This window comes from Aythya fuligula, chromosome 2 (genome assembly GCF_009819795.1).
Source record: "Aythya fuligula isolate bAytFul2 chromosome 2, bAytFul2.pri, whole genome shotgun sequence".
Taxonomy (NCBI): domain Eukaryota; kingdom Metazoa; phylum Chordata; class Aves; order Anseriformes; family Anatidae; genus Aythya; species Aythya fuligula.
This window is the reverse complement of record NC_045560.1, coordinates 46482558-46508642: the sequence shown is the minus strand read 5'-3', so window position 1 is coordinate 46508642 and position 26085 is coordinate 46482558. Positions and strand designations below refer to the sequence as shown.

At 44.0% G+C, this 26085-nt stretch overlaps 2 protein-coding genes across 4 annotated transcripts in view; one reads left to right on the top strand and one right to left on the bottom strand.

Annotated features, from left to right (window-relative positions):
- Positions 1–4038, bottom strand: part of ZDHHC3 (zinc finger DHHC-type palmitoyltransferase 3) — a 29960-nt gene extending 25922 nt beyond the window's left edge. For 2 of the 3 annotated variants that reach the window (XM_032182229.1, XM_032182233.1), the window contains exon 1: positions 4008–4038. The gene's annotated coding sequence lies outside the window, so the exon portion shown is untranslated. Of the gene's footprint in view, positions 1–3558; positions 3582–4007 lie in introns of those variants that run through there. The other variant, XM_032182232.1, reaches the window with a different exon arrangement.
- A 976-nt stretch (positions 4039–5014) lies between these two features.
- Positions 5015–24620, top strand: EXOSC7 (exosome component 7). The gene is made up of 8 exons (XM_032182862.1): positions 5015–5079; positions 6506–6607; positions 7279–7373; positions 10306–10471; positions 14634–14704; positions 20317–20440; positions 21374–21529; positions 24485–24620. The coding sequence occupies exons 1-8, from the start codon at positions 5023–5025 to the stop codon at positions 24587–24589; spliced, it is 876 nt and encodes a 291-aa protein (XP_032038753.1). The 5' UTR covers positions 5015–5022; the 3' UTR covers positions 24590–24620.
- The last annotated feature ends 1465 nt before the right edge of the window (positions 24621–26085 follow it).

The following is a 26085-nucleotide window of genomic DNA, read 5'->3' as shown; positions in this document are numbered from 1 at the left end:
CTTGAAAGAGGTAGCCTCTTAAGGCACAAACCCCCAGTCCTCTCACTGACATCACTGTAAACAAGAAGCAACCTCTGCAGTGTCAGTGGAAGTACATTAGTATAACTGCAAGGAAAATAAGCCATGTTTCTGAAATTAATAAAAGCATGTTTGTGATACACGGTCTCTCCGGACAGATGGTAACAGTTTCCTGGTTAATGCCTGTATCATTTGTTTAGCCAACAGATATATGTTGTGTTAAGTAAAATGTAATGCAATAAAGACTCACCTAAGAGTCTTGAGTTATTTGGTAAATGATTCCACCCCCACCTGCAAGGCCTGAGCAAAGATGAGATGTGACAAAGTTTCTGTCCAAGGTACACGGACACTGAACCACTACAGGTGGGTGACAAAATGGGGGGCAACAAGAAGGACCGGGACACAAGTCGCAAGGGCAGTAAAGAATAAAGTCAGGCTCGGATCTGATTTGGTCTTATCCCAGCTTCAGTGATCACCACGAGCAGTTGGCCAGAGCGCTGCAGAGATGTCAGCCACTTCCTGAAGCTGTGACTGAGTGAAGAACCACCACAGAACAGCAATCACAACTTTCTCACTATCAGAGGCCATTGAGCAACTCTGTCACTTCCACCTTGCAGTTTCCTGACAGACTAAATAGACACGAGCCACTAATTATGTAAAAAGAGAAATGTTAAACCTCAACCTGTAAATGCAAGCCACCCTTGTGGCCTCGTCACCTACCTGGAATGAGGACCAGAAGGGCAGAGCAACCTTGCAGAAAGGACTGCACTGGGAAACAGAAAGTGACCGGGGATGTCACGCTTTCCCCCGGCGCTGCAGTTATTGTGAACAGACAGCCTCATGAGATATGAGACAGGAGAAGCTGTCCTGGCCTCCTAGACAGCTTTCCAATTTGGATGCTGACTCAGGACTTAAAACAGCAAGCCATTGTTTTAAAGGCATTTAATCCACTGGATTAAGGGAATTTAAACTCTCAATTTGTCCTGTGTAAACCTTTTGAAAAAAAGGGAAAGAAGAAATTAGAGGAGGATGTTTTGCTTAGACACTAAAAATAATACCACTTGTATATGTTAACAACTACGCTGCTTCCATGGCATAAAAATATGTATTTTCCTAAGAAGCAGAACACTTTTTGTTTTGGTTTGTTTGTTTGTTTTGTTTTACACCTTGCTCAAAATAAGAAGCTGGCAGAACTATCCCAGTCTAAAGAATATTCTGAGTATTAACTTTCAAGGCAGGAGGATCCCCTTAGCTACCAGACATACCTTTTCACTTGGTCTGACCCGGGATTTGGCTCTTGCCTGCCTCTGCTACGGCCTCCCCCCCCTCCCAAAATCACAAGCGATTGCTCTGTCTCTCCTACCTTATTGCCCCACTTGCAGTCTACGCTTCTTCCTACCACATCAGAGAGTTTCAAAGATAAAGGTATGAGAGCTTTAAGGCGTTTAGATTTTAAATCTAAGTACTACACCTAAGCAGCCACCTAAACCAGATACAGAAAGACACAGGGCACACGTTAAAATAGCACATTAATGAAACTGTGACAAAAAACATCACCTCTATCCCAAAGCAAAAAATCACGACTATCACGATCCAACTCTATGACGTTAAGAGAGCCTAGGAAAAAGTTATGGTGCTGCTTCAGGGAACTGGAAAAACCTGCAGGGTCAGAGACTGCCCTACGTTAAAGTTTTTAAAACATAGCAAAGAACTTCTCGATTGGCAACCAGTATTTGTTTTGCTCCCTGCTGCGCTAGCAAGCACGAGTGATCTCTCTTTGCACAAAAAATAGATTTCTGTGGGTAAACATTAATTTTGTTATCCTTTGAAATACTGAGACCTGGAGACCAGGGTAACTGCAATACAGGACGTGTTGTCTGTCCATCCTACACTGTACTGGACATCAGTGATAGAAGCAGTCATTGCCAAAAGCAAAGGTGTGTATCACATCCCCATCCCCATGCTGCCTTTCCACTAGGGTGGTGAATGGGACCCTAACTCTCATTTTTATTTGTAAATTATTATTAAATAGTGTAGTGCTTCACATCACCCGTTTTCACTCTTATTGCTTCCATCTGAGCCCATCCACCGTGACTCCTGAGAGCTGCGCCACGTTTCAGACTGGTCCCTGCGTTACACCAAACCTTGCAGCTGCACCTCCCAAACTCCCCATCCAGCACCAGCCTCACAGCAAAAACATCAACAAGGGCCGTGCGCTTCCTCCCATTCATCACCCTCCCCTTTCCCACGGGGCATTAACGATCAGTTTTCCGTGTCCTTCCTTGCCACTAAGGCGCACGGGGCAGCAAGTCCCAGCATTTTTCTGGCTGACCCCTGCTGCTGCAGCAGGGCCTCCCAGCTCCAGGCCGAAGGAGGTCACCTGCCCGTGCTGCTCTGCAGTAGGAGCCCGGGCACGGCTGCCCCGTCCCGTAACACCTCGCCCCTATTAGCTGAGACCAGGCCTTTGGCACCCACAGCCCGCAGAGGCGAGCTGGCTCTCCCTTTTGGGCTCCCTCTCAAAAGGAGGATGTGCAACGAGCTACTGGCAGACTTGCTGCACTGCAGCTCCAGTCCAGTTGCAGCTCTCTGTTTTTTTTTCTTCTTGCCTGCACAACCCAGGAAACATGCAGCTCTCGTAGGGAAAGCTTTAACTTGTCATTTTCTCTACAGCACCTTAAAGTTTCAGTTAAATACGATGTCCTGAGTACCACCATTCATACCTGGTTTGCTTCAGCCAGCTAAGCACAGGGCAGGGAAAATAAAAAGTGACAACAAGCTTCCATAACCCCGTCACATACTACATTACCCTCTGCCTTCTTTCACAAAGCAGAAAAGCCGTATCCCACAGTATCACCCCAAGGAAAAGGTCATGTTTACGCTGCAGAGAGACCAGAGCCAGCCATAAGCTCACTCAGTTCACATCTGCAGCAACTAGCTGAGCTACAGCCAAGCCGTTTTCAGACCGAATCAGCCTGGGTGCCCATCACCAACACTGTGGTCGCCTCTACAGGAGGCATGTCCCATTACCACAGAATCGCCCTCACAGCATGGCTGTGCAAGCACGTTTCCCCAAAATAAAGCAACGCATGGCTTTAAACTTCATCGCCCATGTGGCACCGCTAGCTCCTGTTCCATTTGGGAGATGCAGAAACCCCAAGAAAGCAAACTCACGCCAGGTAAGCAGCAGGGATTCACCAGAGCAGGGTTACCACTGCCTGGGCTACACGCACGCTGCTTTAGACTGTCAGCTGTCCCCTTGGAAGGGGTGCTCCCAAAAGACATGTAACTACCTGGGCACAGTGGGCACGCATCTGCTGAGGAACCAGGCGTTCATCTTCTTACAGCCTGCGGGGTTAAATCATGTTTTGTCACTTTTGTCTGCTACCAAAAGCCGATTTCAAAGAGAAATGCATACCCTGTCTGCAACTACGCTTCTGAAAATGGTGACAGAAACACAACAACACCCCGTTTCTGTTGGGGCTGCAGAAGTACCCCCAGTTTTTAGGCAGACCTCACCTTTTCCCTGTCACAAACCCGTACCTGCACAGAGCCTCTGGGTCGCACCCCCTGAATCTCCAGGAGTCGGGCACAACTTACTCCCATTGGCATGACAAACACTCTTGCGTCAGAGCAGACAGCACCGTAGCCGTGGCGTTTGAAGGACGGGATCTTCACCGCACGTCGGGCTGCGATTTTTAGGGTCGGGGAACCCACGCGTGGCCCCACTTACCATGGCAATGTCTGCGGTGCTTTCACAGGGCGAGCCGAGCGCGGTGCACAGCGAAGCCTTGCCATCTCCCACAGCAGGCATCCAAGGCACTCAGCCCTCTCCCTGCGGATCCTTCCCACCCTAAACACCCTGTGGGATCGGGGCAGGGTGCTTCCCCACCACCCCATACCCCAGCAATGGGGGCACCCCCCTTCCCCACCACCCCGCCTGGCCACAAGACGCAGCTCCCTCTCACCCCACCACCACCACCAGCACCTACCCGCAGGCCGCCGAGCCGCCGCCGGCCGCCAGCGGCCCCGTTTGCCGTCCCGGTGCCGGTCCCGGTGCGGGCGAGCCCCGCACACGCGGCGCCCCCCCCCCAGCCCCGTCCCCGTCCCCGTCCCCGTCCCCCTCCCGCGGCTGTCGGCGGGGCGGCGCCGGGAGCCACCAGGAAGCGAGCGGCAGCCCCAGCCCCGGCCCCGGTCCCTCCCCGCCCCGCCCCGGGGCACGGGCACAGGGCGGGCAGCGGCTCCGCCGGCGGCTGGGGGAGAAATGGGGTGGATTCGGGGGGTTTTGGGGAAAATTGGGGGTGTAGGGGCGGCGCGCTGCTGGGGATGAGCGCGGGGAGAGCCGCTGCTGGCCGGGTGGGTGAGGAGGTGGGGAGGTGGGGCTGGCCGGCTAGGCTGCAGGCTGGGATGGTGGAAAAGGGGGAAAAAATATATTTATTTGAATTTAGGGCTTGTGGTGATGGCTGTGAGCCGCCCTGCTGTGCGCTCACTGGGAATCACAGTGTGCCTGCACTGAGGTCACATCAGGGCGGCATTTTGTGAGGAATTTTATGGGGATTTTCCCGTTTTTCCACTTTTTGGTGTTTCGCCTCCGCGCCGCTAAACAGATTTTGGAGGCGGCCACACGGCGCGGGCACCGAGGCGAGGCTGGGGAACGCGACCCTGCCACCAGCCGCCCCTCCACAGCAAGGCCGCCGCAAAGAGAACAAACGATGTAATTAACACTTTAATCACTTAATTTATTACTCTTTTCCGGGGGGGGGGGAGGCTCACACCTCCCCCTGAGGTAACACCCCTCCCTCCCCCCCCCCCAACCGCCATCACCTCAGCGAGGGGCGGGGGGGGGGGTGAGGGGGGGGCAGTTTCCCGCCCGCCGCGCGGGGCGCTGCGCATGCGCAGAGCCCTCCCGCTGTCACCCCCCCCCCGGGAGGGAGTCGCTCCGTGCCGGGGGGCGGAAGCGGAAGCGGAAGTAGCGGAGGTTGAGGGGGGGGGAGGGAGGGGGGCAAGATGGCGGCGGTGTGCCTGAGCGAGGCGGAGAAGCTGTACATCGTGCACGGCGTGCAGGTAGCGCCCCGCCGCCGGGCACGGGGCCGTTAACCGGTCTGAGGGCCTGCTGTGAGGAGGTGGACGGCTGGGGGGGTGGGTGGGGGGTGGTCTGCCTTGGGTTGGGCAAGGCCTGTGGCGCTGTGTCCCGTAACGGCCGCGTAGCCAGGCTCAGGAAGGCCTAGGTGGATGGGCGGGGAGGTGGCGGAGCTCAGAGCTCAAGGGCAGGGGCCTGCATCTCTGGAGGCACCCCAAGTGCCACAGTTTGGGGGCTGACCTGCTGGAGGGCATCTCTGCAGAGAGACCGGGGAGTCCTGGTGGGCAGCAGGCTGAGCACGAGTCTGTAATGTGCCTTGTGGCCAAGGAGGGCAGTGGGATCCTGGGCTGTGTTCAGAAGTGTTGCCAGCAGGTTGAGGGAGGTGATCCTGTCCCTCTACTCAGCTCTGGTGAGGCCACACCTGGAGTGCTGTGTCCAGTTCTGGGCTCTCCAGTGCAGAATGGACATGGAGCTACTGGAGCAAGTTCAGAGGAGGGCTGCGAAGATGATGAGAGGACTGCAGCACCTGTTGTATGAGGACAGCCTGAGCGAACTGGGCCTGTTTAGCCTGGAGAAGAGAAGACTGAGGGGAGACCTCATCAATGCATATAGATATCTGAGGAGAGGGTGTTGAGAGGATGGAGCCAATCTCTTTTCTTCTGTGCCCAGCGACAGGATGAGAGGTGATAGGCACAAACTGAAGCACAGGAGGATCTGGCTGGGTATGAGGGGGCACTTCTTTACTGTGAGGGTGACAGAGCACTGACATGGGCTGCCCAGAGGGGCTGTGGAGTCTCCTCTGGAGATACCCAAAACCTGCCTGGGTGCCATCCTGCACAGCGTGCTCTAGGTGATCCTGCTCGGCAGGGGCGTTGGACTAGTGATCTTCAGGGCTCCCTTCCAATGTCGGCCGTTCTGTGATTCTGTTTTTCATGGTGAAGAAAACTGCTTTTATGGGGGTGAGCTGTGTAGCATCTGAGGAGTGCAAATCAACGCGTGTTTGAATTGTAAACAGACAAAAAGGTTTTGAAGGCTGGTGGATATTCCTGTCTGCTGGGTCCTGATTACATACCTAGAAGTAGAAAACTCAGGCATCACAACAAAGACCTTTGTTGTGTTAGAGAAAATATCTTTTAAAGCCAAGGGCTTGATGCTTTTGTAGTCTGCAGCTTTCTGGTGAAACCAGAGGGACTTAGTGCAGGGGTTGAGGTCTGCACACAGAGTGCTTGTTGCAAGCTCTAGACAGATGAGAGGTGAACAGAGAAGTGCGGTTGGTTCTGTCACACTTGTACGTGGAAGCTGGTGGTAAAACCAGGAGCCGTTGATTTTTATATTCATCTTCACTGCTGTGGTTGGCGTGGGGAAAGAAAACTTTAAAATCACAAATTCTTGGTTGGTTGTCGTACTCAGGAGGACCTCCGTGTAGATGGCCGTGGCTGCGAAGATTACAGGTGTGCAGAAGTAGAAACAGATGTTGTGTCAAACACATCCGGATCTGCGAGAGTGAAGCTGGTAGGCGAATTTCTTGTATGCTGCTGATTAAACTCTGGCTTATTGGGCTTGTTTTAAGATTCGCCATTGCTGTCTGTAGATGTGTGTGTGTGTTTCACATGCACAACACTAAGTGCAGCGGTGGGTTAGGGAAATAATGACAGGATATATAAATCATTCAGGCCAGCTTAACCCACTGGAGCTAGATTTATTTTGGAGTACCTGGAAGGCCTTCAGTCTGAACTAGTCTGCTATTTAATTTTGGAAAACCAGAAACACCATTGTGGTCACAGGAAGGAAAAATAGTTCTGTGCCTTTACAGCGAAGCAAAGCTACTTCTGGCATCTGTTGTTGTAAAGAAAATAAATAGAGTTTTTGAAGTATTATACAGGTTCTGCAGCTGTAGCTGTTTCCAGAACCAGAATGATAACAAATCTGTGATATGTCTTCTAAACGTAGCTGCTATGTATGGTAATTATTTGAAAAAGTTCCCTATGCGTAAGGTTCTTCTTCTAAAGCCTCTCCTTCTTCAAAAATAAATGAATAAAAACTAACCTGATTTCAAGTTTGCTGTGATCGTCAATTATTGTTGCTAGTCATTCTAGGTGGAAATGTCAGCTTGCTGTAGGCATCTAAATTAACCGGTCTTGTGAACGTGGTTCTAGTTGTGTGATACGTTTCTGTTTTAACAGGGACACACTGATATCTTGGTGGGCGTAAAAGCTGAAATGGGGACGCCGAAGCTGGAGAAACCAGATGAAGGTTATCTGGAATTCTTCGTTGACTGGTTAGTATAATAGAAAAAAAGGTAATTCGTCATTTATTCCAAATAACATTCTTCTGACATTTGTAGCTTCATTGTACTAACCGGCTGCAAGGGTCTGAATAATTAAAACAATTTATTTCACTGTTTTAACAGTGGTGAATGTCCCCATAGGGAAATGAGATGTCTTCCGTACTGTGATGCTTTTCCAGACTGCCACTGGGTGGTAGCAGCAGAGCACAGTTTGATACGCCACCTTGTGTGGTGAAGTTCTTAGGTGTTCCACTTGGCTTTCGTGGTGGTTAAACTAATAAAATAAATGCAGCTCTAAGTGAAGAATATCCTCTCTGTAATGAGGTCTTTGTAGACCAGGAAAGAAGCTGTGAGCTTACTGTGGAAAATCCAGTTAATCTTTTGTCTTCAGTGCAATGGGAATCTGCCTCTGTATGCTAACTACATATTTTGTGTTAATCTGAACTGGGAGTTGAAAACCAATTTGATTTTAAGCCTGTCTTTGAGCAATTGTAAAGTGCAGAATGCACACGTTGTTACAGCCTCTATCTGGTTTGGCCTCAGAGATGGTCTTTTGTTTAATTGTTTTCTCTCTGCTACAATTACTCATGTTGTAGATGATAATTATTAAGGGCTTTAGCAACAAGTATTTATTTTCCATTGAACAAGGGAAGTATTTACTGTGAAAGAAACGATTTTGCTGGTAACAGCAAGGGATTTTGAAAGCAGGTATCTGTGGCAGAAGCATATTTGTGCTTTGAAAGGGTTCTTGATTGTTGTGTGATGTGACACTGAAATAGTTTTGAAAGACTTCAAAAACTGTGTTCTGTTTGGGAGTAGAAGTTCCCTTTGCTCACCCTGGCCACTACTAAGTTCTTTCTGTGTTTCATAAAACAAGCTGTTTGGCTTTTTCATTTATTTGTGTGCTAGGCAATCCTCTTTCACGTTTTACCCAGTGAAAATTACTGCAGCATTCTGTGAGCGTTGGGTGGCAGTGTTTACCAAATAGTGTATTCGTACTCAGCCAATGTTTTTTATTTATTTCACTTTGATTGTAAGGAACCGAAGTGTTAAAATAGTCTTGGAATTAAGGTGCAGTCCAACCTGCAGTTATTTTCCAGTTAGGTTCTATGTTCTTCTTACTCCCTGTCAAAGAAAGCAGCCATTCATATTTAAAAGCTACAGCATTTGATGGAATTTGGTGTTTGAAAATAATGAGGTATAGATTGAGGTTTGTATAAATTTTTTTTTCAATTTATCATAGGAAGCATAGTGCTTGCATAACCGTACTTTAAATAGAATGGACTAGTTAACCTGCAAAAAAACAGATTCTGTGAATAAGTGCTCCTTCAGTACAGCCGAAGGGCCTGGCTTGGCTATATTCCCAGAATTAAGTTATACTTAGATAGGGCCCTATCTTCTAAAATCAGTGTCTAATATTAATGCCACTGCAAATAAAAGTGTCACGCTTGCAGTGCTCGCTCATGTGGTAAATGTGGTCTGGAAGCATAGGTCAGTGCTTGACTGGCAGTAAGGTTTACCTTTTCAGTGTGTATAGTGCTGTCTGTTTATAGAAATGGCAAATAACTCCTATAAAATCCAGTAACTGCGGGGCATTCTGGATTATCGTCAGTTCTGCCAAAGAACAAGTTGGGAGGATTACTGCATGGCAAGGATTTTCCTTATAGGCTCTGCGGTCTTGTTGACACAGCTCACTTGATGTTTGAAGTCATCAGTAGATAACGTGGGTCTTTAGGTGTTTGTTTTTTTTTAAAGGTGAGGTGATTCTGTTCCAAGAGTGTATTTTCTGCTGTATGTTCACGTTCCTGTGGCATTGGTGTTAGAAGAAAGCTGAGGACTTTTCTCATCGTATCGATACAAAATGTACATGAGAAATTGGCACTGAGAGGTGCCCAGCCAGTAGGGTTTGAGGTTTTGCTTTTATAGATTTGGAAGATACCAAACTACTTCTATGGGACCACCTCCTTTCCCATGTTCAGTAAAGAGAAATGAATTTGGGGGAGATCTGACTAGTGGCAGATCCTGTTTTTAAATAAATGTTTGCCACAGGTCTACTTCTTGAAAATGCTCTTGCCCTCTCTCTACAGTAGGGGGTTCGGTTCAGAATATTTATTTTTCTGTGTGCCTCCGGGCATTTCTGCTCGATTTCATTGTGACTTGGAGCTTTGTGGGGTTGTTGTTTTCCACTTGGCTGTGAACGAGGTCCCAGCACCCAAGCCCTTATTGCATGACCTCATAATCAAAGTTTCCTATGTTGGAATCGGGGAAATAAAGACCACAGGCGTTTTTGTCAGTTCCCTTTGGGAAAAAATGCTCTTTGGCTGTTCCTATCCAAAAGCAGCAGTTGCTGAAAATAATGAGCTGCTGTCTGTAAGTGCCTTGGTAGCAGAGAGTACGCTCACCAAAAGAAATTACCAATTAAGGCCAGGCAGTCATGTCAATTCCACATATTCTACTTGTCCCAGTGTCACATCTTTCTCTTCTTACCTTATTAATTACCTTCTTACTTAACTCTCTTACCTTATTAATTTCACATTCATTGCTAACAGGCTGCCTTGTTAGCCATTCTGAACTTAGTACAATTGTCTCTCGCTTCTTTTTCTTGAAAAGATTGAGGTGACAGAAGATGAGAATGCTAAAGAACTAGTCCCAGAGAGAATTCACCAGCTTTAATATTGTCTTAGGAACTGAAGATAGTAGTGGAATTTAATTAGTATCACTTAGCAACAAAATATAGGTATATTATCTGCATTAAAACATTTTCTTATGCAAAATGGGAATAATTTCTTCACAGATGATGCGCTTATTCTTGTATGAATAAATCCATAGGGATGTTTCTAGTGCTTCATGTTTAAGAAATGTTCTTTGGATATTGGCAGCTTCAGAAGTGAAAGCATTTTTTTTTCCCCCTTTCTTTATCTAGTTCTGCAAATGCTACTCCTGAATTTGAAGGCCGGGGAGGAGAAGAACTTGGCACAGAGATAGCAAATACACTCTACAGGGTATTTAGCAGCGAAGGGAGTGTAGACCTGAAATCTCTTTGTATTAATCCTAGAGAGCACTGCTGGGTTCTCTATGTTGATGTATTGGTAAGTAAAGAAACAAAAACTATTAAGAATTTGAGGAGGTTTTCCAGGAACGGGGTGACTGCGCATAGCCATGTGTATTTTCATATTAAAAATGCTTCTCCTAATGTGACATCATACTTCACAGCACGGATGGCCATTTCCTTGTGAATCTATCTGTAATAGTTAATCACTACTTCCTGCTTACTCTTTTTCTGCTCTTCTGGGTGGTGCTGCTCCGCTGCAGAGCTAACAAAGCACCGAATACTCCAAGTCTGGCTCCCATAAAAATCAGTAATCGTATACTCACAAGGAAATTGCTGCAAAAAAAGTTACATTTGGCCTAGGCGATATTTGATGGAAGCTGTATACATGTATTGAATATAGGAGAGAAACTGAATATTTGTGCCCGTTAAAAAATGGAAACTGAATTTTGTGTATGTAAATCTTGTGCATACAGCAACTCAGTTTCCAAACAATGCTGTATTTACAGTGCTCTGTCATGTGAATTTAATTGAAGTCTATAAGTCAGACTCTCCTGAGCTTTGTTTCCAACTCTTACTGGTCCAAAATTGAGTTTCCATTTGTCAAATGTGTAACTGAAAACATGTTGAGAGATATTACTCACTGGAATCAATGTCTGTGAAATGATTTATTAAATGTTAAGCTGCATTGCCAAAAGGAGAAGGAAAAAAAACACCAACACAACAACAAAACAAAAAAGCAACAAACAAACAGGGTTTCATTAAACAAAACAGGAATATGGAGACTGAGACTTGAATGTAAAAATTAGTCTGTTAAGTTTTTAAAGAGCAATACGTTAGCCTAATTACAATAGGCACGGTACTTAACGTGACAGTCTGCAGCATGATCAGATGTGTACTGCTGAGTGCTTTAGCAATCCTAGTCAGCAGCTTGTTGGAGCTTGGCATAGTTTAACAGAGGATGAAGTGCTAGTTCTGAGAAATCACACTGTGACCTTGAGTTGCTAGGTTATTACAAGCAGAGGTACAGAATATTAAACTCAGTGCTTATTTAAGCAACGTGCTGCTTCTACAGCATAAACAAAGACTTTTAATAAAGCTGACTGCTGCAGACGGAGTTCTGTGTAACTGTTGTGTGAAATACAACTGGTTGTTACCTGATTTGTCCTGGACAAATCTGCTGATTGTCCACAGCTACAGAGGAAAACAGCCTAGGTGTTCACGTGCTGTTCGTAATTCTGATACAACTAGTAGCAAGACCTATGGTATGTGTTTTATTTTATCTAGCTGCATTTACAGTATCAGCAAAGAATCTGTTGTAGGTTCGTAACTAGGACTCAAAAGTTGATGAGGCTTTCAATGTCACCTGCAGATTTTTTATGAGAGCAATTGAAGAGCTGCTGGGTTAGATAAAACAAGGTACTTTTAACATAACTCTTCTACTCCTCCCTCTACCCCAGCATCTGTACTTTAATAGTTTTGTGAGGTATTTGTTCTAATTCCTTTTCCAAGTAGATGTATGTATCACATATGTGATAGTTTATACTTGATGTAGGTGCTTGATAGCTACAGGTTTTCATGAAGCTCTTCTTGCTGAGTGACTGCTCTAGAGCTCTATTTTGATGGTAGAAGTGTGACACTTGTGCTAATATAAAATATTTTGTCTTGTTATTTATCTTTGGAGGGAGGCAGGTTCTATATCTAATAACTGATCATTGAGAGTCCTTTGGAAAATGTTGTACTTCAGAATTCATGGAAGTGTTTGTGTTGCATAGTTAAGTAGGAGGCAAAATAAGTCATAAATCTGTTTTAAGTTTCAAAATACTGGTACCTTGTGGGCAGATGGAAAAAGTTCTTGTTTCCAAGTCTCTTATTCTGACAGACAAAACCCTCTGAGAAGAGTTATGAAGCTGGAGGTACTCTGTTGCTATGCGATTTAGCCGTGCACACATTGATCAAAGCATCTATATTGAGCTCCTGTGTGTAAATATAATGTGACATATGCAAGCTCAAAAGAGAAAATAGAGATATTTCGCACAGTCGTGCAGCTTGTAGATTGAAAACATCTCTCATATTCGATTTTCTGGTGGTCAGTGTAGTTGAGAAGTGCTTTAATTGTGTGTAGTGAGACTGGGAAAAAAGGAAGCTTCAGCCAGACACTGTGAAGATGCAGACTGATTGCCTACCACCACCGTTCTGCACACACATGAATTAAAGGTCAACAAAATGTGCTTTGACCTTTCAAAATACATGCGTTCTTAATAACAGGGGATGTTTGCATTTGTGAGCTACTCTTTGGAAGTGTGAGTTATACCGTACTGCCAAGCTACAGCCTGTTCTCACCCTCTCTTTGTCTTTTTTTCTCCCCTTCTAAGTTACTGATATCTGAAATAAGCTTTTAGGAGTATTTTAGGGGGTTGGTTTTGGTACTTGGATAGCCTCCTTCACATACTTTGCACCAGTAGCCTGCCATACTGAGCAAGGAGAGCTGAAGTTGTGCGATCTCTTTTCATTCCCTACCTCATCACGTGCTTGGGCGTTAGGGAGGGTACCTGTGGTTCTGTCGAAATTCTGCTGGTTCGCTGCTGAGCATCCTTCAGAGCATTTCTTCATCTTTTCTGTCCCCACCTTGCCTCAGCACTGTTTGGAGGAAAGAAAGCCAACAACTTGTAAATCTGTTCCAAAAACTCACAGTTGTACAGACTTTCTCCAATCCTTTAAAAACAAACCAAACATTAAAAAAAAAAAAAAAAAGGCTAAAAAGTAAAAATGGAGTGGGTTGGGGGGGAATCTATGCACAACACGCTTCAGCCTTCCTTTATATTTGGAGGAATTGTACTGTGCTTGAGACAGGCTTTGTTCCTAGCCTGTAGGTGCCACTGTAATATAGATAAGGCTTTAGAAAAGCAGCCTGAACATAACCCTGGCAACAGTACAGGCACATCCCATTATTGTGTTTTAATAAGAAAGGTATTGTGAGTTTATTGTGTTATCCAGTGAAATCCAATCATGACTGAAAGTGGCAAGTTAACCTCTCTGTATCCAGCAGCTGTTTGGAAAGAAATAATTTGATCACCTTTGTATTAGCTTTCTCTCCCAAATCTTGTCATTCCTTTTACACAATTCAGTTTGTCTTCATAAAAATAAGCTGTCTTTCTAGAATATCTGATTTATGATTTGTTCCCAGTGTGGGAGTTTATCTCCTCCTTAAATAAATTTTGAGGAGCAATCAATGTAATCAGTGTTGTAAAACTTGTTTTGCTCTCAGTGTCCAGCATAGATGGATGTAACGGAGAAGCATACACGTGTTCTTATCCTTGTAGTTTCCAGTGCTTGATGGGGATGTGTATGTTGATAGAACTGTGCTGGCTGAGGACAAGCTCAGAATGGAGCTTGTCAGAGAACTATTTGGCTGCCACCAAATACATCTCTGAGTGCTCTGTCAGCCTGTGAGTAGTAGTGGTTACGGGAGCCCTGCGTTTTTATACAGTGCTGGTCTTCTATTTGGTTGTTCTCCTGATCTCAGTGGGAAGAAACTAAGCTAGGTTCCCTCCACAGGCTTTGATTGAAGTGATAGAATTATCAACAAGTAGACTTTGAAATCGGGATTTCCTTAGATCTTTTTCGGCTTCAAGAAGAAGTTGAAGATGACTCCTTTTCCATAAAGAATGGAGAATAAACCAAGATGTGCCTTTGAAGCTATACTTTGTGTAATTAGCTTCCTTTATAACTTTATTATATAATTTCATACAATGTTCTGGGAGAGAATTGGCATTGCTTGTTTGAAAACTATTTTAAAAAAATTCCCCATTGAAATAAAGTATAGAAGATGGTTTGTCTTCTTTTAACATGAAAGAACAAATGTGCTGAGTATTACCAGAAATATTCTGGTCATAGCCTAGTGCAGAGACTTAACAGGAAAAGAGTAACCAGTGGTGATTTCAGCTTCTATTACTAGATGTTATCATTAATTTTATTATGAAGTGCTTTATCTCTTCTGTTTTTCATGCGTAATACAGTCAACTGAAATCTTAGTTTTGTATTCGGAGTTTATTTGTCATAGATAGGCTTTAAAGACAACTTTTTAACCTATTCTTGTTCTTAATTTTGTGCTTTTTTTTTCAAGTAAGTTTAAGTAAAATAAAGACTTAAAGAAAAATCAGTTTAGTACCTTTTAAAGAGATTCTTCTTTTCCTCCCCAGTTATTGGAGTGTGGTGGGAACCTCTTTGATGCAATCTCTATTGCGGTGAAGGCAGCCCTCTTTAACACAAGGTAAAGCACAGCTCTCCTTTCATGTGAGTGGAAGTGGCACGGGAAAAGAAATACTTTCTGTGAGCTAGGCATCTTTATGCCTAATATATTTGAGTAAGAAAAACGTAAGGCAACTTGCATAAAAGATGGTCTGCTTGCAAACACGTAACATGAGCTAATGTCTTTAATGTTTCTAATAATCCAGTGTTGTGTTGCATTATGTGCACAACAGGGCTCTCAATGTAACTCTTGTTCTCTAGTCAGATCCAGGAAAAAATTGTATTGACCCTATAGTTTTGTTGCAAGTAGTTGGAGGCCTTTGTGTTGATGCCGTGTGAGTTTAAAATACAAAGTATTTACTGACGTCCAGATCTCTGGATGACATTCTTAATGAGTTGTTTAACCTTTAAACAAAACCTGAAATGCATTTAGGAGACATAACAATAGGAATGTGCTGGTTTGAATATCCCAATGATGTTCAGGGTTTTGAAGACCTACGGTAACTAGAGAGCTATGTAACTAGCCTGGAGGAGAAGGGGACGGTGAAGAAGAAAGGGAGTGTGAAGAAGTGGGGAAAAGTATCCCCTCTTCCTCCCCCACCCCCAATTGGCTTCCTGAGGAGAAAAGATAAAAGGTATAATTAGTAATAGTTTCCGAAATACAGTTTCTGAAGTATGGAGGTGAAGGCAATTCTCCATACAAATACCAAATTAGTCTCATTTTATCATATCATAAGCCAGTATTGCACAGTACAGCAAAATACTAACCTTAAACCAGCCCCCAGAAATGATAAACAGCACGGCAGGGAACACGTACAGTACAGTATGGAAAACAGGCACAGCAGACCTGAGATCAAAAAAATCAGCATTGTGATTAGCAGCATTGCGATTAAACTGATCTCATGCTTGTAACAATTTTGTTTTAACGCATTATGGTCGCATCTGTCATTATCACAACCCCTTCGAGCCCCACGTTGGGTGCCAAAAGGAATGCTGTGGCAGGCAGCTCAGCACCATGCAGCTGTTTGCTCACACACGTAATGAGGAGAGTATTGGGGGGGGGAAGTAAAAGCTTGTGGGGTGAGACAAAGACAGTTTAATAGGCTAGAAAAGGAAGAGAAATAATAATGGTAATCATAATAATACGCACAAAGTAGGTGATTTACAATGCGATTGCTCACCACCTGCTGACTGATGCCCGTCCCTGAGCAGCAGTCCCCCCACCCCAGCCAGCCACCCCATATTCATTGTTCAGGATGACACCACAAGGTATTTATTATCCCTTCGGCCAGTTTGGGCCAGCTGGCCTGATTCTGTCCCCTCTCAGCTTCTTGTGCACCCCCAGACTCCTCAGTGGCAGGGCAGCACAAGAAGCTGAAATGTCCTTGGCTTAGTGTAAGCACTGCTCTGCAACAGCTAAAACATAAGTTCGTTATCAACATTATTGTCATCCTAACTCCAAAACACGGCACCATACCAGCTACTAGGAGGAAAATTAACTCTATGCTCGCTGAAACCAGGATGCCCGTGCATTTTAGTTCAGAAAATGGAAAAATAAAATCTAGTAGAATCATTGATACAAATGTTTTTGAACGCATTCAACAATATTCAATATTTTTTCTAATTTTTATCTTCTTTATCTATAGATGAAAGGGAATATAGTGTTTTGTATCACCCTGAAGAAAGAAACTAGTGAATGGCTTTGCTTAAAAAATCTTACATAGCAAAAGTAGCTGGCAGAGGTGCAAAAATTAGACTCTTACGGGCATAAATGTTTTAAAGTGGATCTCAAATTGTTTTTGCTGTAAATTAGAGATTTGCTGAAGTCAGTGGCATAGTTCTTGTTTATTCATCAGGGAACCAGTGCACAGCACTAGAGCTGGAAAAGTACTCACAAGAAGAAGAAATTAAGCTTTTGAAGATGCAGGCAATGTATCAGGTTATACACACTTTAAAGTTGGGAGGAGGGGAGAGCCCATCTGAGACTGCAACTTGTATACGTGGCTGAGAAATTTCTCAGCTTAATCAAGCCCTCAGCGGTACCTTTTAACTGTAGCTTGTTTGTGCAGCATTAAGAAATCCTGTCACAAATGTAATAGCTCACAAAGATTTGACAGTACACGAAAGGGAAGAAATGCCTGTGTCTCCATGTGGGGGCTGCCAGGATGAGAAAGTGTTATAGTTAAAACAGTTGCTCCCATGTGGGTCGTTTTGCAGATCCAAGACGCACACTTTATTTGCAGGATAATGGCCTTTTTTCAACCAGAGTTCTAGTTTTGAATAAAGAGAGAACATCGTATAAAAATAAGAATAAATAAATAAAAAGCAGATGGGTAGCGTGGAGGGTGTAATTGTTTTGATGATTCTGCTTTATTTTCATTGTTCTGGAAGCTGTATCCTTCCTGCAAGCTGTGGGCGATCATCCTCAGTCTGGTGGAAGTAGGATGGCCGACCAGACCGTGGCACAATATGACATGACACAAAGCGTGCTGATTTTGACCTGTGAAAACCCTGTCTAGGGCAGGGAACACGAGTACATCTCAACTAATCAGAGCTCAGGAAGTCAGAGCTGGAATACAAAGTGAAAAGTTGTTGTCCTTATCTGCTATTCTTTCCTCTTTCCCTCCATATATACTAAGTTTTCTTTGGATTGATACAAAGGTTGTTTAGAGTAGCAGCCCACTCTCCTTAAATATTGATGTCTGAGTAAGACAAGGTGTTGATGTGAAGATCACTTCAGATTAAGTGTTTTGAACTTCACTAGAGGTACGTGTCCCTCATTGAGTCTTACTTGCCTTTTATAATCTGTTCACAGGCTTCTGTTGCAAGCGTTTTCAGATCTTTGTCTGCCTTTGACTTCAGCCAGAAAACCAGGAACAGGAAGCTCAGGCTGCTGTTTTCTTCTTTGAAGCCACAAATTTTTTGTTCTGATGTTCAGACAGGCATTTGAAAAGCTCAGCCTCATCCTTAAAACCTTGCTCCTAACCATTTATTTTGTTTATCATAGCTATGGCACGCTTTTCTTTAGGGCTGAATAAATCCATAGTAGTAACACCAGGAATTTTGCATGAGAATTACGGGATTTCAATCCTTTTTATGCCTGGCCTGACTCACTGTATCCCCTTCAGGCATGGAACAATGACAATACGACTGTCGTGGGGGAATATTTACTCCTTGGAGTTTTTGCATTGTTCATTGTGTTCTAAAAACTAAATCCATATCATGTGTGAAAGATATCAGCTATCAAACTGTATTCTTAACTGTGTCTCCAAAGTGCTTAAGGCCAGATTTATCCGTGATTGAAGTAGACAGTGCGAAATGTGCAAGTAGCCACCGTGTCAGGAGTCAGCATTAAACCCAATCTTGTGGAATGTCCCTCACTGAGGCAACAAAAACTAGGCACAAGCCAAAAAACTAGAGTTTATAACACAGTGGCCTTGTCGATGTCCTGCTTCTTTAATTACTTTTTGCTGGGCAGGGTGGCAGGGGCAGAACTGATGCCTGCATACCAGGGTAGAAGAGGTTTTGCAGTTGTTAACTCTGGGTCTCCGGCACGCAGACAAGAGCATTGTTCATTATGTGACTAAGTCCTGCTGTACAGATTTCTGCGCTGATTACTTACAGGAATCAAAACAGAAGAATAAAAGGTACCAAGTAAACACGTACAGCTAGTTCTTAAGATAAATCTTCAGAAGCTGGGAGAGGAAATATCAAATTTTCTGGGAATTCTCTTTGTGCTACAAACACTCCCTGTGCCCATTTGGATCCTCAGTTTTTGTGTGTATATACCCTTTTTTCCCCTGCTACTGTGATGCTTGCATCTGATCAGTGCTCTCTTTGCCTTTGCAGTAGTTGTAATTCGTAAATCTGCCTTGTCTGTTCTTGGCTAACGCAGCCCCTTGAAGGGATTTTCAGGTATTAATTCCGTCGGCTTCTTCTTGCAGACCAAACATTGCTGTGGTTTCATAGCTCTTTTAGGAGGGAGTTAAAATTGCTTAATCAATCTTATATATATATTTTTTTTTGACTCACTTCTTTTTTAAACACTGTTTTGGCATGTAAACTTCTCATCTAGGCTGATGGCCAGTGTTGTCCATTGTCCTGTGAAGCTGGAGGAGTAGGCACCTTGGGATTTTATTCCATCAACTTGTAATGGAATATTTGCAGTTTGAAAATAGGCTTTGATGCATTTCCACTGGGTTGTTACATAACTGCAAAGCATTTTGAGTTGAATTTCCTGAAAAAGTACACACCGTAGTTGTCTGCTTACTGAAACTTTTAGTTTTAGCTTGGCTTGTTCTTGTAAGAAATCTTACAAAAGCAGAGTTAACTGCTATGAAGTACTTGGCTCTCAGGCTCCTAGCCACAAGTAACTAAAACATTTGTCTGGGGAACAACAAAAATCGCTTTGCTTTCCTGGAGAAAAAGCCAGTCTCTATCTCTTCCTTTAAAGAGATTTGGTACAGAACACATTAAAGAACGTAACCCCAGGAGTCTCACTCTGACAAACAGCTACTGTAAAAATACTAGCATAAAAACAGACTGCAGTGATGTTCCACACGGTTACTGAGGTTAGCTTTCCAGGCATAGCTTGAAGTACTTTGTGTTTTCACGTGCAAATATGTGAAAGTGGGAGCAGTTTCGCTGAGCTGTGTGGGGGTTTTGCTGGCCTGTAAAGCAAAGTCCGTCAGTCTGAGCTCCATTGAGTGGACACCTGGATAAATGAGGGTATGTAAGGTGCTGAAGTTATTGAGAATTTGGGGGGTTGGAAGTAGATGATCTTAAAGGTTCCTTTCAACCCAAGCCCTCCTATACCACCTTCTAAGTTATTTTAAATGATTTTATTCATTGTGCTAAGAAAGCTGCGTTAAATTGTCCTCTGACACTCCCATCAAATGGCTATAATGGATATTTTGTGTGTACCACTGATAAGGAGCCTGTCTAGCTCATTTGTGAGAAAGTGAGAAGAAAGCATTTCTTGGATTTCTACGTGAGGTTTTTATCCCTGGCCATTGCTTTTGTAGATTTGTCCTGAGAGCAGTAGAGTCTTCTGGCTTCTTGAAGAATGAGAAGAGCTCATCAGTCTTAACCTGCTAAAGAGAGAGGATTTTACTGCCACCCCTTTCCCCACCTCTCCTTAGCTGGTGTCATTCTTTCTTGAACTGCTTTACTGCTTATACTTGCTGCTGATGTCATGGCTTTCCCAGGCCCTGTGATTGCTGTAATTGTAACAACCTGAGGTTTGTCTGCGAGGTCGGGTGCCACAATATGAACGGGTTCAGTCTTGGCAGTTTCTCTCCTGCTTTGCCAGGCAGATGTGCAAAGAATTGTTCAGAATTCAAATGTGCAAATTCTGAAAGACAGCACTGAATCTCTCCTCATGTATTAGTGTAGTAATTAGATTAAATTCTAATAGTTGGAATGATGCACATAGTCTTATCCTGAATATCTTCTCACTAAAGATGTTTTTTTCAGTGAGTGAGTTGTTAATACTCTAATAACATTCTGGATTTTTTTTTTCTAAACACGTAGCCTCCTTTAGAGGAAAGGGCGCTTCTTGGAGTTGAGCCTGTATGACGCCTGTGCTCGTTATCTGTTCTGACGATGATTTTGCACACGCTTTTGTTTCTGCAGAATACCCAAAGTGCGTGTTCTGGAGGATGAAGAAGGCTCTAAAGAAATTGAGCTCTCTGATGACCCTTATGATTGCATTCGACTAAACGTGGATGATGTGCCCTGCATTGTCACGTTAAGCAAAGTAAGCCTGGCAAATTTGTGACCTTCTACTTATAAAATTCAGTTTCTGTTAACTTCACCTGCTGTTTATTTTTCCCTAGAGATAAAACTTGTGCTGCAGAAGTGGTTACTCTGTATACATTTGTTCATCCTTGGAATTATTCTGATTGAGGGGGAGCTTTTATTGAATAAGGCTTTTTTTTCCACCTCCAACTTTGAGATTTCCCCTCGATGCATTCTTGTAAACTATGATACGAGGAGAAATTTTTATTTTTCAGCTACTCATTGCTCAACACCCAGAGCAGTAGATACTCCAGTATGTGAAAACAAATGGGCATTGTTGCAAGGCTCAAAGATTGAGTGGTCTGCCTGGCATTTGTTGCTGGGGTCAGAATTCTGTTTTCAGGGGTGTGATACTGAACTTTCAAGTGGGTTTTCGCTTTCCTTTTCCATATGTAGTGTGCAGCTAACAGTTGTTTTGCTGGATGCTGCATTTTCCATTGCATCTGTTAGTGATTTGCTTGGTTACTGGGAAGCTTGTCTGACATAATTTTTAAGCAAGCAGCATAAATAGAAGAAAGCCAATCACCGAAGTGGGGCCTCACCTAAGCCCCAAGATGTGTTATTTTCACCGGGGCGGTAGGGGAGTCAGTCCTTGGAGGGGAGGTAAAAGGGAAATTCGGAGGTTCAGATAAGTGAAAGGATGGTCAGGGAGGAAGACAAGCTGACGCAGAGACATGCTTATCTCACTTCTGTTATGTGTGTACATGAGGTTTGGGGTCAGAAGCTGTTGAAGTACTGTACTATCAACTCAGTCTCTAAACTCTGCCAAAGATGACATGAGATTAGGATGGGAGGCTGCAGACAACTGACTGAGCTACCCGTACGGTTTAATTTTTTAATAAAGAACCTGGGCAACTGCAAACTAATACATTGCTTTGTCATTAACCCACAGATTGGATATAGGCATGTGGTGGATGCTACCCTTCAGGAAGAAGCCTGTTCTTTGGCCAGCCTTCTTATTGCTGTGACCAGCAAGGGTGCCCTCACTTGCATGAAGAAAATAGGGAAAGGCAGCCTGGATCCTGAGAGCATTTTTGAAATGATGGAGGTAAGGAGTTCTGAGCAGTTACTGTCTTGCATGGTAATGGATGAACTGGTACTTGAGTGTATGAGAAGCTAGAGTAAGGACATTAAAAGCAGAGACCTTGTTGCTTTTATTAGGTGAATAAGGGACCTATTGAAGGCCACAGACAGCTCCTTTAACACAGAATCTCACATGAGTGGAAGTCATCTAAAACTTTAATATCCCTGAAATGTGTTGTACTCACATTTGTTTCAGTCAAGTAACTCAGAGCTGTAAGATGTTTCCTATCTCATTATTTCCCCTAAAGACTGAAAGAGCAAAACCTCTAACGTGGTAATGTCTCCACAGAAGTAGAGGTAGTACTTTGAAGGGCTGGTACATGGTGTTCCCTTCTAGCACAACTCATTTGTTTTTTCATAAGCTTCTGTTCTTGCTTTACTGTTGTTTTTTCTTTGCTCCTTTATTGGGTTTTTGGTCTGCCCTTGCTCCATGAAAGTACTATTAGGATGTTTTTCACATCCACATGAGAATTCCTTTTTAAACTTTTCTTTAGGCTTTTCTTGAAACTGTCTTCCCATATAAATTCTCATGCCTGGATTTGGCCTTGAGCATCAGGCAGAAATGAGTTCTGAACTTTTTGAGTCGGAATGAAAATTAAATACTTAAAGCTGGCTCCGTTTCCTAGAGATCCAGAACTAATTTTAGTATGGCTAACGTGGAAGTGAGGAATGCAGAAGCTGGTGCCAAGTTTGAAAGCAGTTGGTCTCAAGTGGAAATTACAGGCTGAATATTTATGGGAGTTCAGCATATCGTGATGTCAGTCCAGAGTGCTGATCGTGGTGGTACCGGTGGTCTGCTAATTGCATCCAGGGGGGTCACTTAACCCCCTTGTTGTCCAGGTAATGTGCATAGGGGTTTATCTTTGATCTGGCATCCTAAAGAAACCAAACTTTGCATGGACATCTGATGTGTCTTCCTGGATGGATTTTGAGTCCAGTTCTAACTAAATGTCACAAGACTTGAAGCTTTGGGTCTAGGGCTGCTACAGAGGGCTGGGTGTTTGACTCTGTTACAGGCTCGTGGTAGAAGCCACCCCCCGTGCAAGTTTTCTGATGTCCAAATGCAGAAAACACTGATCACCAACTTAGCTCTACATCGAGCCCTAACTAGGAAATGAACTTTAGTGGTTCCATTGATAGTCTACTATCAGGCCATGCTTGAGACTAAACAGTGCTTGCTTAAACACTGATCAGATGTGTGTGGAAACCTTCCAGCTGTCTTATTCTACTTAAGAGCTTGTCCTTTCGTGTTGGTGAAAGGAGTTAAAGCTTAAGCTGAATGCCCAGCGAGCTGTGCTCTCACTTGCTCTGGAAGAAGTCTTCTCTCTTGGGTGGTGAGCAGCTGGAAGGAGTGAGGGAGAAAGCTGATGAGAAGAAACAAATATTTTTTCTGGGAGGTGAGAGGTCCTGTTTTGTTTGAGACTGCCTCAAACATAGCAGCCTGATTAGAGTACCAAGGGAAAGAAAAAAAAAAAAAGAGGAGGGGACTGGGAGTGTCCAGTGGAAGAGTTGCATAATCCGTCCTTGACACTTCCTGTTCCTAGTGAGATTTAACAGCAGGTCAGAAGGTGTGTTCAGCTTTCCCTGCCTGGTAGAGAACAGATGTACCAAGGACGTGTCTCTTAGGAAGGCAGATGCATGGGGAAGTTTTGGGAAGCTGCCAGTGTTACGCTTTTTGCTGAGTTTATGCTCCATAAGGGAGGCAAGCGGGCATAGGACGGCCACAGCATTGTGTGTTGTGTCAACACCAGAGCTCTGCAGAGTTCCCGTTCACTTTAACTGGGTGTGAGTGATGTTATCCTACATCTGAGGAGAAGAGTGACCAAAGTACATCACCCCACAGGACTCCGGAGTGCTGCTGTGGTCTTTGTGCCAGTGCAGAGCAGTAGCAATTCCTGTGTGCTGTCTGTGATCCAGCATGACTCATATTGTTTAGGATTGGCAGCCACCTTGCTGCCTCACAGCTCATCCCAGATTTGCTTTGGTGTTACGGACCGTGTTCCGTCACCTGGTTCTTCAGCCAAAATGCACCTTACTTGAAGGTCTGTGCACCCACAGTGGTGGGAATGGTCACACAGATGAAAGAACTTTGTGGTTTTTCAGCTGTATGGCAGGTAAAGGCTTCATTGCAAAGATCAGGAACTGATAAACTCTGTTTAATACAGCCTGGCTTTGGCTATCTGGGGACACGTGGGCTCTGTTCAGCTGTGTATGGAGTCGGGAACCCCAGGAGAATGCTAATGGTCACCTCTGCTTTAAGATCTTTATTTCAGCACTGCCCAGTGCTCCTCATTCCTGCAGCTTCTGCACTACACTTGTGCCTGTGGGAAGAGCGGGGGCTGGTATCAGAGCTAACCCTGGTGGTTTGCCACTGCTGGAGTTTATTTCTGCATAGAAAGCCTTCTGTTGACTCCTTCAGGGCCCTCGGGCAGTGCAGAATTGTGCAGCACAATGAAGAATCTGGCCCACAAATGGGTTTGGTGATGCAGCTCATGTGCATTTTGGCCTTTTAACACTGGGCCAACACCTCTGGCTACATGACAGTGTGTTATGCAGAAAGCATTCTGCTTTGTGTTGCATGTGCTGGCTAATCTGAACGTGTGCTTGTACCTGATGTGGATTTAATTTGTACCCTTGGGTGATCCAGCGTTGCACGGATCGGGTGCTGATGATCATGGAATGCTTCTCTGATGAATTGGAGCACTGCCTTTATGCATAGTTTTTTCCAAAACTTAATCAAATTAAGATGAAACTTTCACCACCGTTATTTTTCTTAATTAAAAACATGTTTTTATTACACCAGCTGGTATATATTAATCATTAAAGGGAAAATATTTGTCAAAAGAAAGTGATCCATGAGAGTTGTCTTCCTGTTAATAAGCATATGTCTCAAACTTGTTTTGCTTTCTTTACTTTGCAGACAGGAAAGAGAGTAGGAAAGGCATTGCACATAGCCCTTCAGAAGATTCTGGATGAAGAAGAAAGTTTGGGGACCACACGGCAGAAAGTTGGATTTCTTGGATGAGTTTTTATTAAAAGTCCAAAACTGTTTTTAACTGATTGTGCAATCTTGTCAGTTTGTATATGGAAAAGGGATATTTCTTGTTGCACTACATACACCCTCCCAACTAAAAGCTTTTAAAATGTTACTAAGCTTGAAAAAAAAGCTCTGGTTAAATGTGAATGAGCAAATTTGGGGCGTTTTCCATATGGGTAACCGTCTGCACCTAGGAGGCACACCAGCAGCAATTGATGGAATTGCCTGGGAAATGCTCAGGTCTGTTTTCAAGAGTGACAGGGGTGGGTTCCACTCAATTCTGTTTGCACGTGTTCCACTTCTGCAGCCCAGCTGCTGTCCTTTAGAACATATATGGGGGAGCCCTCGGTACAGCACAAGCCAGATTTTGGGTCCCTAAGACATTTTTGTTCATCATCCAGTTAATTCTTCTTAATGGGAGAAGAAAGCAGCACTCACTGGAAGCCTTCCTTCAAATTATTTTACTTTGAATAAAATGCAGTTAAATTTTACTACAAATACAACATGGTCCCAAGTTTCTAAATCATATTTTAAACCAAAATGTCTTTGTTTAATGGAGCTCTCTGTCCTTTTTGCCAACAGATAGAGTAGCCTTGCTGAAACCTCTTACAGTGGGTAATGAGAAGGGACATGACTAGGGTAGAAGGGAGAATAAGTTAATTCTGCTGAGTTGGGTAGTTCAGCTGGAAGAGTAATGGCTGTCAGTAAAGGTCCTTTACATGCTGTGCTGCGCAGCAGTGCCACGGGGCTAAAGCCTCGCTTCCACCATTGTCCTGCTAGATCTTACTCTGTAATAATCAAAGAGACAGCTGAGAGAGTGCAGGTCTTGGCTTCACTGGAGTGGAGCAGGAATGAGCATGGGGACAGCTGTAGAGGTTCAAACAAGAGGAGAACTCTTGTCCCTCTACACTTTCACTGAGTTTGGAAATGGATTTCATCACAGCTGAAAAAGACAGGAGAAGATGCCAGATAAGATGCAATCAAGTTGTATCACCAGGTCTTCAAAGCCGTGGATACCTACATCAGTTGGCTGGTGCAGCAAAGAGCAAGAGCTGTTTATCCTGCAGGACAGGAAGAAGCATCAGATTGGGGAAGCTGCAGGAAAAGCTACAATAATAATCCAGCAATCCTTTACCTCTTAATCAAACAGTGGTTGTTCAATATTCTGTTCTCATTTCCTGATGCCAGATAAATAACATCTCTTGACTGGTGTGTGTTTGGTGGGGAGGAGGGCAAGGGTTTTCCCAAAGGAGAGCTGTAGATATAGGAAAAAGCAATCATGCTCACATTAAAATACATGATGTATTTCAGGTACTAAAATTCCTTCAGGTCATAAAATTCTTCTAAGAAGGCAGAAAGAAAGAAAACCGAAGGGAAAACTAACATTTACAGTACCTTAAACATATCACAGGTAGTTTTTGTTTAGTTGTGTATTGTTTAATGTTTCAGAAAATGGTTAATCTATATGAGGATTGCAAGTCTTA